A 12,239-nucleotide genomic window follows, 5' to 3' on the forward strand; every position below is an offset into this window, starting at 1 on the left:
AAAAAAAAAAAAAAAAAAAACAAGCAATAAAAAAAAATCTAAAAAGCGGGTTGGAGAGATGGCTCAGAAGTTAAGAACACTGGCTGTTCTTCCAGAGGTCCTAAGTTCAATTCCCAGCAACCACATGGTGGCTCACAACCATCTATATTGAGATCTGGTGCCCTCTTCTGGTGTGCAGGCATACATGCAGGCAGAATGCTGTATAAATAATAAATAAATCTTTTTAAAAAAGGCTCTCTTAAAAAGCATTAAAAAAAATCTAAAAAGTTTCTGTACAGCTAAGAAAAACAAGTCAAGAAGAAACCCACAGAATGGGAGAGAATCTTTGCCAGCTATGCCAGATAGAAGAATTAATATCCAGGATATACAAAGAACTCAAAATTCAGAATGAAGGAAACAAGTGACCCAATTAAAACATGTTCAGGCTAGGCATCTGAACAGAGTGTTCACAATAGAAGAAATCAAAATGGCTAAGCAAAACCTGCAAAGTGTTTATTGCCATTAGCAATTAGAGAAAGACAAATTTAAAACAGGTTTGAGATTTTATCTTACCCCATGATTAATATCAATAAAATTGACAACAAATTCTGGCAATATCATAGAGAAGGAAAAAAATCTGCATTCACTGTTGGTAGGAATGTAAATTTGTGGGTATACACACTTTGAAAATCAATATGGAGAATCCTCAAAAGCTAAAAATTAATCGTAAGATCCAGCTATATCATTCCTTGGCCTATGCCCAAAGGATTGACACCTTACTCTGCAGGTACTTGCTCAGCCATGCTTACTGTTGCCCTAGTCCCAAGAGGCAGGAAATGAAACAACCCAAGTGCCCTTCAACTGATAAATGAATAATGAAAATGTAAATAAAGTTTTATAGGTTAAAGGAATCAAACTTGTGATCCTGTTTAATTTAACCAGATTTTAAACACTAATTTAAAAACCAGATTTAGGTACATACCAAAGAAAATTATATGAAGATAACATATTGCCATTAGCTGACCTTTGTACGCTAGTGCTCAGTAAGTAACGAGTATAAACAGCATATCAAGGAGCCTTTCTCTTCTTGCTTCAGAGTTTCATGAATAAAACGAACCTGAACTTCTGATGAACTGTTATTTTCTGAGGTAGAGCCGCTTGGTAAAGCCCCTCCTTACCTGAATTTCCAGGAAGTATAAGCTGCTTGACTATGGGAGGTCGCACTGGTGTTGAGGATGGAGAGTTGAAGCCACTGCTGTAAGGGCTACTGGCATTTGGACTATAAGGACTTGAATAACTCACAGAGTTGAAAGGATTATTGTATAAATTTTGCCTCTTGAGAGCTGTATTAACAAAAAGGGCGAAAATCAAATTTAGCAACTGGAAAAAGGTTAACATTTTAAAAAAGTTTTCTTGTTAAAGACATATGAGGACAGGACATGATATACCAGCTGAACTGCCTTTATATAACTATGTTCACGCCCCTAGGTTAGCGCTGCCCGCAGCTTTCCTGGGAATCTTTTCACAGCAGTCAGCAGTAACTAGACTTGTAACTGGTCCAAATGCTGAGAATAAGTGACTGCTGAGAGTTAAGTCACAAATGCAACACCCATATCATCGTGTACAGAGCTAGGGGTCATGGCAGAAGGGGAGGGAAGAATGTAAGAGCTGGGAGTAGGGATGTGGAAGCGCTGCCTCCCATGCATAACATGGCTGGTACACTCTTGAACTAGCAGCAGCTGTGATTCCCTGCACGAGCTCTGCATGAGATTCCGCTGCCAACATCCTGTCATGGACACAAGAAAGGTTATTGGGCTCCATCCCTCTTTGGGGACTTTATGCAAGATATTTAATAGCCGATGGGGGATGTTGGAACATTTTTCTTCAATAGTGTAGCTACTAGTAAGGTACCCAACTTCTCTTAACAAACAATGAATTTCATTGGAACACACACACACACACACACACACACACACACACACACACAGTTATAAAGTGAAGTGAGTAAGAAAGAGAAAGGGGAGTGGCAGGAGGGAAGGAAGACCTCTATGAATTCAAGACCAGCCTGGTCTTACAGTGTCAAGTCTAAGACAGCAAGTGAAATCATATACAAGGGGAAAAAAAGAAAAGCAATTCTTAAATGGATATTTCTTTCCTCTATTACACAGCTTTTTCACTATTTACAAACAAGCTATAATACTAGAGCACATTTAGACGGGTTGGGGAGAGAGAGTTCTTAAAAACAGCTTGTGCTCAAGGAAATGAGTAGCCCACAGTGGGAAAGAACAGGAAGGAACAGCTTAGGAAAAAGTAGCTGGAGCTGGGTGTGGTAGACCCAGCACTTCAGAAGCAAAGACAGGTGGATCACTTTAGATTTGAAGGCCAGCTTGACCTATGTATTGTGTTCTAGGTCAGCTAGGACTATATAGTGAAAGCCTGTTTCTTCACTATCCCCATTGCCAACCCCCAAAAGTAGTAGATGTAATGGAAGTCCTGAAACAATATGCCCAGACACCTGAAATCCATTCGGTAGCAATCTTTAGGTTTTTTTGTTGTTGTTTTGCTTTGTTTTTGAGCAAAGAGCACTGTGTCCCAATCATATTAGAGAAAAGGTGATAGACAATCTGATGAATAGACTAGACTAGGTAACAAACAGTAACTAGAACACCAGAATGAACAAGAAGGAAAAAAAATGGACAGACATTAAAAACTGTAAAGATTAATAAAGAAAAACAAATTAGATGGCTAAAGTTCTGGTGGTTCAGGGGAAAGAAAAACACTTTTCTGTTTAGTCAGATCATGTGGTTGTATGTGTATTCTCTGTGAGATAGCACATCCCATCCCATACGCACTTGTTATGTAGTACTATGCAGCATGGTCACAGAAATGTTAACCCAAGCAGAAGTACAACTGCTAATTTCAGTCTTCCCGTTTATTATATTTTATAATATAAATGCTCTACCCCTTCTTCTGCAACATGAAGCATTCCCAACATTAATGACCATCAATATGACAAAGACTCCCATTATTTGTTTTCAGTCCTGAGATTTCCTCTGAACTTTAATGTCAGCACCTTCCCAGGGGTATGGCCAGTGTATCCTAGAGTCAGCATACCAAATCCAACTCTTAATCTTCCTGTTAAAATCAATTTATGCTAGGGGAAGTAGGTAGGGTTCCCTCTTTTACATTGGTGTGGTGGTTTGAAGGGCTTTTTTGGAGGAGGTGTGTCACTGGAGGTGGGTTTTTAGGTTTCAAAAGCCCAAACCATTCCAATTTCTGCCTTGAACTTTCAGATAAGATTTTGTAAGCTCTCAGCTACTGCTCCAAGGCCATGCCTGTCTGTTGTCATGCTTCCACCATGCTGGTCATGGACTAACCCTCTGAAACTGTAAGCAAGTAGCCAGTGAAATGTTTTTTTTTTTTTTTTAAATAAGTTGACTTAGTTAAAAACAAAACAAAACAAACAAACAACAACAACAAAGAAGTTGCCTTAGTCATGGTGCCTCTTCACAGCAACAGAGTAACTGAGACAAGTGATAACATTTGTCCTGACACACAAGTAGAAATCCTAGAAATCACTGCTGCTTTCTTCTATCTCCTCATATCTCATTTATCTCCTTTATTACTCATAACTCCCCCCATGATGTTAAATATATTAACTTTATACATAGTTCTTACCTTAGAAATCCCTCCCAGCTCAAATGAAAGAATTCAGAATTTCTCTTCCTCCAGGTCAGTCTAGAAATTCTAACATTCCCCTTCCTTTCTGTCTTAAGAGCAGGCTATAAAGATTTTATTTTTAAACCTATCTTCTCTGATAGATTAAGACCCCTATTTCAGAAGAGATCTTGCTGGCTTCCCTAATGAGTTTATCATACCCTTTCAGACACAATTGCCCATGCTCCAATTAGGCTTTTGCAACTAAGTTTCCATTAAAAACTCAAAAGAGAAGCTGGGGAGATGGCGGCTTGGTAGGTAAAGGGCTTGCTGTGGAAGCTTTAGGACTGCAGTTTGGATCCTTAGCACCCATGTATATGTGAGGCAAGTGTGTTGGCACCTGTTCAGGACTGGAAAGGTGAACACAGGACCCTCAGAACAAGATGACTATAATCTTTCAAATTACTAGGTTAAGTTTTGCAATATCAAAAATTACATTTAAAAAAAGAACAATAAAGCAATCTTGAAAACAGCAGAATTCAATACTACAAAGTTCAAACCTGCAACAGATTATTATTTCCGTTAAAAATGTAGAAAAGTGCCTTGGTACAGAAACACACAATTCTGATCCCAACACTCATTAAGCAAAGGCAGGTGAAGCTCACTGAATTCAAGGCCAACCTGGTCTACAGAGTGAATTTTAAGCAGCAAGACCTACATAGTGAGATCCTGTCTCAAAAATTTACATATATATATATTTAAAATATACAATGTACCTGAATATTTACAAATATAATTATTTGTTCTGTACATGTAGCTATGATTTAAATATTGTTGAACAGATGCAGTACTCAATAGCATGCAATTCTGGTTAGGAATAACTGTCTTACATACTTCTACAATTAAAAAAGTATTTATGTATGTGAGTATTTTATCTTCATCTATGTCAGTGTATGCCTGGTGCCCTTGGGGGTCAAAGAGGGACTCAGAGCCCCTGAATAGCAGATAGTTGTCAGCTGCCATGTGGATGATGGAAATCGAACCCAGGTCCTCTGGAAAAGTAGCCAGTGTTCTTAACCACTAAGCTGTCTTCAGCCCCTGCGCTTGCTGTCTTTCTTTTATCTTTTCTTTCTCTTTCTTTCCTTCCTTTGTTTTCTCTTTCTTTCTTCCCCCATGCCCTAGTTTTTTTTTGTTGGTTTGTCTCCTGGGAGCTGAGGAAACCCTGAGTGAATGTATCCAGAGTGAATGAAGTCTTGAGTGACTGTGTCACTGTTTGACATGGGCACTGCCAGGTCAGTGACTAATGCCTCAGACCCATGGGGATGACAAAGCTTTTCATGTGCTGTGTGAATGTTGACAATGTATGTAAGCGTGACTGTTCATGAATGACTGACCAGTGTACAAAACTTAGTAACTGCAGCTACCTTCTCCCTGATGTTCACAGCCCAAGACTGCTGCTTACCATCAAAGACCTTCTACCAAGGCTTAGCTAACCCTTCCCCTCTGTGCGGCAGAGATCTAGGTTGTCATACAGTTGGTATAGCTCCATCAGACTGTGCACAGCCACCTGACCCCAGCTTTTCTGGCATGTGTCTTCATATCTGTTCTTTCTTCATCCCCTCACTGCCCCAATCATGTTTCCAGGCTTGTTTAGAACTTGATATACAATCCAGGACGGCTCTGGACTCAGTCTTCCTACTCCCACCAATACTAAATTGCAGACACCTACCACCCACCTTCCAGTTCTCTCTCAGACTTTAATACCCCTTTTTGAGATACTGCAGCTTTATTTGCATCCCACAAATCTAGGTTGGTAGTTAGCAACTGGCAAATGTTCCCGTTGTTTTAAACCAAGAACTGAAGAGCAACAGCCTGGGAGCAAATCCAGGCTACTCTCTGTTTGAAAATCAAGTTGTGCTCAAACACAGTCTGCCTGCCTGTGTGTGTGTTCATTCTATGTGGACGTGTGTGCCAGTGCATTTGCAGAGGGCTACCAATGACAAAGGCTGTTCTATCGTTTTCTGCCTTAATATCTCAAAATGGGGTCTCTCCCTCAACCTGAAGCTAGTCTGGCAGCCAACAATCCCTAGAAATGCTCCTGTCTCCACCTCACAGCTCTGACTGTGGCACACGCACTACACACTCGACCTTTTACAGGGGTCCTGGGACATTTCACTCAAGTCCTCAATGCCTGCTGCAGAACATGTTCATCTCAGCCGCTGGAAACACTCTTAATCAATGTCTAATAATAACATCTGACTAAATTCAGTTATTTCACATTGTCTACAGATTTCTAACAATCTATTTCACTCAATGACAGACCAAACATAATAGAAATCAAGTTCCAAATTAACATTCTAAAAACAATTCACACTGAGACAAAACATCTTTGAAACTCATATAAAAAGGCTTTGTTTTCAAAGGCATTTTTTCACAAAGATGAAGACTCAGATTCATTCCGCAGCTCTGTAATTACTTCCTGTAAATTATCTGCATATAGCAACCACTGCTTATAGCAAGCCAGCTTAACTATTTACCTAGTCTTCCCTCTGCTTTCTTAACCACTTTCAGCTTAAACGCTAAAGAACACGTGTCTAAAATAAAGCCAAAGCAAAAAATTATAGCCACACAACTGTAAAGCAAATACAAAACATAAAACAAAAAACAAAAAACAAAAACAAAAACAAGTGAGCTTCAGGGATGGCTCAGTGGTTAAGAAGAGCACTTGCTGCTCTTGCAGAGAAGCCAGGTTCAGTTCCCAGAACTTACATGGTGGTTCATGATCATTTTTAACTGAGTTTCAGAGGATCTGACACCTTTTTCTGGTTTCTGTGAACCCTATACATGTACATATATACATACAGGCAAAATAGTCCTACACATAAATTATTTCTTTAATTTCTAAGTGTCTACAAACACAAAGACCTGATTTTGGATCCCTAGCACTCACATAAAAACCTGAGCAAGACAGTACACATTTGTAAACTCAGTGCTGAAGCAGGTGGAGAAAGGTAGCTCCTTGGAGCTCCATGGCCAGCCAACCTAGCTACATCAGTGAGTGCCAAGTTTCAGTGAGAAACTGTCTCAAAAATATAAGGTGAAGAACAACGGAGAAAGACACATGGACTGGCTAGTCAACTTGACACAGGCTGGAGTTATCTGCAATGAGGAAATCCTTTCTGAGAAAGTAGCCCACCAGGTTGGCTTGTGGTATATTTTCTTGATTGATAACTGATGTGGGAGATGGAGCCAGTTCCCTGTGGAAGATGCTACCCCTGGGCTGGTTCTCCTTGATGCTGCAAGGAAGAAGGCTGAGCAAGCTAGCAACTGGCACTCCTCCATGGCCTCTGCATTAGGCTCCTGCCTCCAGGTTCCTGCCCTGTCCTCCCTCAGTGACAAGTAACTATAAGCTGAAATAAACCCGTTCCTCCCCAAGTTGCTTTTGGTCATGGTGTTTTACCACAGCAATAGACACCCAAACTAAGCCAACACCCAATGTCAACCTTTGGCTTCCACATACACATACACATGTACATACATGCACCTGTACCAACACACATATGTGCATACACCCTCATGAACACCACATACAGATACACATACATACAAAAAAGGGAAGCCTATCCAGAATTACTCATCAGGCTTCATAATTTTCTATTCCATAAACAGTGAGTTTTAAAAGAGACTGAGAGAAATACAAAGACAATACTTTCCCTGTATTTCTTCCCACACTGGCATGTCACATTAAATGGCACAAATAGTTGTGAACAGTTTGTAAGCTTTGTGAATGCTGTTAAACAAAAGAGTAAAAGCAATTTAAAATGGGAAGGAGGGAAGCAGGGAGGGAGGGAGGGAAGGAGGGAAGGAAGAGAGAGAAGAAAGAAAGAAAGAAAGAAAGAAAGAAAGAAAGAAAGAAAGAAAGAAAGAAAGAAAGAAAGGAAAGGAAATCTGAGAAGGAAGAAAAATGAGTAACAGGTACCTTCTGTAAGCCAGAAGCCATGCTAGGCTCTTTCACACACATTATTATTTCCTCAGTCTGATGAGGAATCTGAGCTCAAGGAAGCTCAATAACAGGAAGAGTCAGGAAGCAATCAACTTCTTGAGTGAGGAGGTAATGTGTCTTGGGTCTCCACATGTATTTTTCAGCACATCCATTTACCAAAGCGTGGTATGAGAATTTTAGATGAAATGAGACAAACATTTTTCACTTTAGGAACTGTTTGGGGTCATTAGTTGAAAAATTAAAATTTATAATCTCATGAATATAATCCACTACAGTGAGACTGAGATTTGTAAAAAACTGTTATTACATGAACAGCCTTCATACAGTGAGATTCAGAAGTACTATCAAGCAAGGATTGCCTGCCTAAATATGCACATCCAATATATATGCTTTCAGGCCAAAGAAAATGAATGAATTCACAATTAAAATTATAGACATACCTGACATAGTTTGATCAAGTTTGTGGATAAGGGACTTTTTAGCACACTCCACATCAGGACTTGGGTAATCCAAAACTTGCCTGCACCAAACTAATGGACTAACAGATTTCTGCATTGGTGTGAGTTTTTTCTTTGGTGATGAGTACAACCTAGAAGAAAACAAAAACAAACACAAGACACCATTCGTTACTGAACACAGGACTATGAAATAGGGTCTTTCTCTACAGGTTTAGAGAGAGGGAAATAAGTGATGGGTATGTTTAGTCATAACTACTTACTGTGCAAGAAGATGATACTGCAAGCATGATAACCCCCGAATCTCAGCAACAAAATGAACCCAAAGGAGGTACTCTCAAAAGGAATTCTACTTTTCTCCTATAATTACAGCTACTAAGAGACACCTGGCTGTGTAACACTTTTCCTACTATAACCATGTCATTACATCTAGAGAGGCCGGTGGGGCTCCACCCTCCAATTCCCGTTCTCCCCAACATATATACACCTACCAGATGTAGTACCTACTGGGTGGTAGTCTTCTCAAACACTTATGTCTGAGACGACCACATTTCAAGTCAAACCCTGTACAGAGGAGTTTGGATTTAGAAAAGAAGGGACAGTTTCAACGCTTCTGAAGAGACACACGGAAGGGAAACGGTGAGTAGTAGGGAGAGGTATACCCAAATCTCTACAATGGAGTTCTTCCTCAGATTAGTCCAGTTTTACTGGTTGTTAAGAAACATTTCAGGAGCGGGGCAAGATGGCGGCGCCGGGAGGACTCTCATTCTGAGGAGCAGCACAGCAGGATTGGCACAGTGACCAGCAATCAGAACTCGAGGCCATAAAACACAAGTGATTGTGTTTCACAGGTGAGAGGATACCCCACGGTGGGGGATTCAATCAGCTTTAACTCACCCAGCTAAACCGCGGACGAGATCCTGGTTCCGCCAGGCGCTTGGTCGCCAGCCCAGAGCTACACGCCAGCGTGATCTGGTCATGGTCCCAGACTGAACTGTGGGCCCACAACACCATAGACTGGATTTCCCAGTCCAGAGATAACCCCACGGAGCAGGAAACGATTGGGACTGACCTCAGGTTACCCAGACATCCCCTGGAAAAGACTCGGGTTCCTTGGGTGCCCCAAGAGCCAGCCCGGACCCAGAGCCGGGACCCAGGTGCCTGCACGGAGCCCTGCCTGCGCGCCTGATTCGCTGCCTCAGATAGAACTGTGGGCACCAGGGCACCAGGCACTAGAGACTGCATTTCACTGGCAGGTGCAAACCCACAGGGAGGGAAACGGCTGGTCTGATCTCAGAGCACTCAGCCAACACCCCCACCCCGAAAAGGACTAGGGAAAATTACCCAGTTTAGGCAGCAGCCAAGGCTCCGAACGGCCAGAAAGGCGGAGCCACAAGCGGGCATCTGTGCCTGTGGGTTCTACTCGCTACCCCAGACAGAACAGTGGTCCCCAAAGCAAAGACTGGGTGTCTCTGGCAGGAGGAAACCCCCAGCGGAGGGGATCATCAGCTCTAACGCTTAGGACACCCAGCACCAAAACACTTCCTGGATTCACGCAGACTCTAGGCTCTGATGCAGGCAGAAGCGCTGTGCTCAGCCGCCATTATTGAGTTCCCCTAGGGCACTGGGACACACAGCTGCATCCTCAGACCTACAAAAGCCAGAGAGCCATTACAGCAGCCCTCAGATACTGTGCCAAGGATCAACCAGTTATCCCTAGCTAGACTGTCAAAACTGTGGGAATCCCTGGTCCTTCAAGAGGGCTACACCCACAGCGTCTGGACCAGAGCAGTGCCTGCAGCCGCCATCCCAGACAGGGACACACAGCTTCTGGTCCAGAGTGAGGCACCCAGCCTCCGGACAAGAGCAGCGCCCCCAGGCGCCAACTCAACCTAGGTGCACATTCTCCAGGTCCAGAGCGGAGCACTCAGCCTGTGGCCCAGAGACTTGCTGAGTGCACCTCTCACTTTCCGGGACAGAACTGTGTGCCCCAGGATAACAGACTGAGTTTCCCTGTTGGGAGAAAACCCCACAGCTAAGGAATCAGCAGGTTCTTCAAGAAGACTGTACCTGGAAATTTAGTGAGCAGCAGCACACTAAATTTATAACAAGAAACCCAGCAGTGGGGCAGCTGTCTTGAGAAATTCTATGGGTAAGAGGAGATCCCCCCCTGTCTAACATAAACCACAGCTACTACTCAGGGCTATAAACCTGAGGTGAGCAGTGGCAACTCCTGAGAAACACTGGCCATACAGTGACCATAACCAAAAAGCAGAGGAGGACTCCTTCAGGAAAAATCATCTTCCGGCCAAGGGGATACTCCCTACCTCAGGACTCCAGGAAGCACAGAAACTAACAGCCAACACCTAAATCAGCCCCAGGGGTAGAGGTCAGCGTAAAAGCTCAACCAACAAAAGACAGAGCAATATGGCATCTCCAGAACCCAGCCATCCTGGGGCGAACAGCCCTGGACAATGCAGCATAATAGAAAATCAAGAAGATGACCTTACATCTATGCTGATGAAGAGGATAATAGAGGAAACAAATAAAATACGTAAAGAATTAGAGGAAGATAAAACCAAACAGATCATGGCTAAACGGAAAGAAATGGAGGAAGACAAAGACAAGCAGATTATGGCCATCCGTGAAGAAATACGGGAAGATGCAGCCAAACAGCTTGTGGCCTTCAGAGAAGAAATAATTAAGTCACTGAAAGAAATAAAAGGAACAGAGTTGAAGGAACTAAAAGAAAAAGAGGAAAATACAAGCAGACAGGTGAAGGGAGTAAACAAAACAACTCAAGACCTGAAGATAGAACTAGAAAAATTAAAGAAAACACAAATGGAGGAAATAATGGAGAGGAAGAATTTAGGGAAGAAAACAGGAACTACAGAGGTAAGCATAATCAACAGAATACAAGAAATGGAAGAAAGAATCTCAGGCGTAGAAGATACATTATGGAAGAAATCAATGTATCTGTCAAAGAAAATGTTAAATCCAAAAAATTCCTGACACAGACCGTCCAAGAAATCCAAGACAATATGAAAAGACAGAACCAAAGAATAATAGGAATACAGGAAAAAGAAGACTCCCTTCTCCAAGGCCCAGAAAATATTTTCAACAAAATCATTGAAGAAAATTTCCCCAAGTTAAAGGAGAAGCCAATAAGGATACATGAGGCCTACAGAACACCCAACAAATTTGACCAGAAAAGAAAATCCTCCCGCCACATAATAATCAAGACAGTAAGTATACAGAACAAAGAAAAAATACGAAAAGCTCCAAGGGAAAAAGGCCAAGTAACATATAATGGCAAACCCACTAGAATCACACCTGACTTTTCAACAGAAACTATGAAAGCCAGAAGGGCCTGGACAGATATCATGCAGACCCTAAGAGAACACAGATGTCAGCCCAGGCTACTATACCTTGCAAAACTCTCAGTCCTCATAGACGGAGAAAACAAGATATTCAATGACAAAAACAAATTTCAAAAATACCTACACACAAATCCAGCATTACAGAAGACACTGGAAGTGAAAATACAACCCAAGAAAATTACCTTCTGTCAAGAAAACACAGGAAATAATTAACCTTACTACAGTAAAACAAAAAGCAACCAAGCACACAACCTTATGAACACAGCCAACATCAAAATCAAAGGATCTAACAGCTACTGGTCATTAATCTCTCTCAACATCAATGGACTCAACTCTCCAGTAAAAAGACACAGATTAACAGAATGGATACGTAAACAAAACCCAGCAATCTGTTGCATACAAGAAACACACCTAAGGCACAAAGATAGACATTACCTGAGGGAAAAGGGTTGGAAGACAACTTTCCAAGCAAATGGACCCAAGAAACAAGCAGGAGTAGCCATTCTAATAGCTGATAAAATAGACTTTCAACCAAAATTAATAAAAAGAGATGAGGAAGGACACTTCATACTCATCAAGGGAAAATTCCAACAGGAAGACATCACAATCCTGAACATCTATGCCCCAAATACAAGAGCACCCACATTTGTAAAAGAAACATTGATAAAATTTAAACCACATATACATCCCCACACATTACTAGTGGGAGACTTCAACACCCCACTCTCAACAAAGGACAGGTCAACAAAACAGAAATTAAACAAA

General features: G+C 41.7%; 1 protein-coding gene across 2 annotated transcripts in view; it reads right to left on the reverse strand.

Annotated features, from left to right (window-relative positions):
• The window catches only part of Slain2 (SLAIN motif family member 2), a 76,583-nt gene that overhangs the window by 30,431 nt on the left and 33,913 nt on the right, over window positions 1–12,239 (reverse strand). For both annotated transcript variants that reach the window (XM_055629335.1, XM_055629334.1), the window contains exons 2-3: window positions 8,080–8,228; window positions 1,158–1,322 (exon numbers count right to left, since the gene is read on the reverse strand). In XM_055629335.1, the coding sequence (XP_055485310.1) occupies window positions 1,158–1,322; window positions 8,080–8,228 (314 nt within the window). The remainder of the gene's footprint in view (window positions 1–1,157; window positions 1,323–8,079; window positions 8,229–12,239) is intronic.

This window comes from Psammomys obesus, unplaced genomic scaffold (genome assembly GCF_907164565.1).
Source record: "Psammomys obesus unplaced genomic scaffold, mPsaObe1.curated_primary_1811, whole genome shotgun sequence".
Lineage (NCBI taxonomy): Eukaryota > Metazoa > Chordata > Mammalia > Rodentia > Muridae > Psammomys > Psammomys obesus.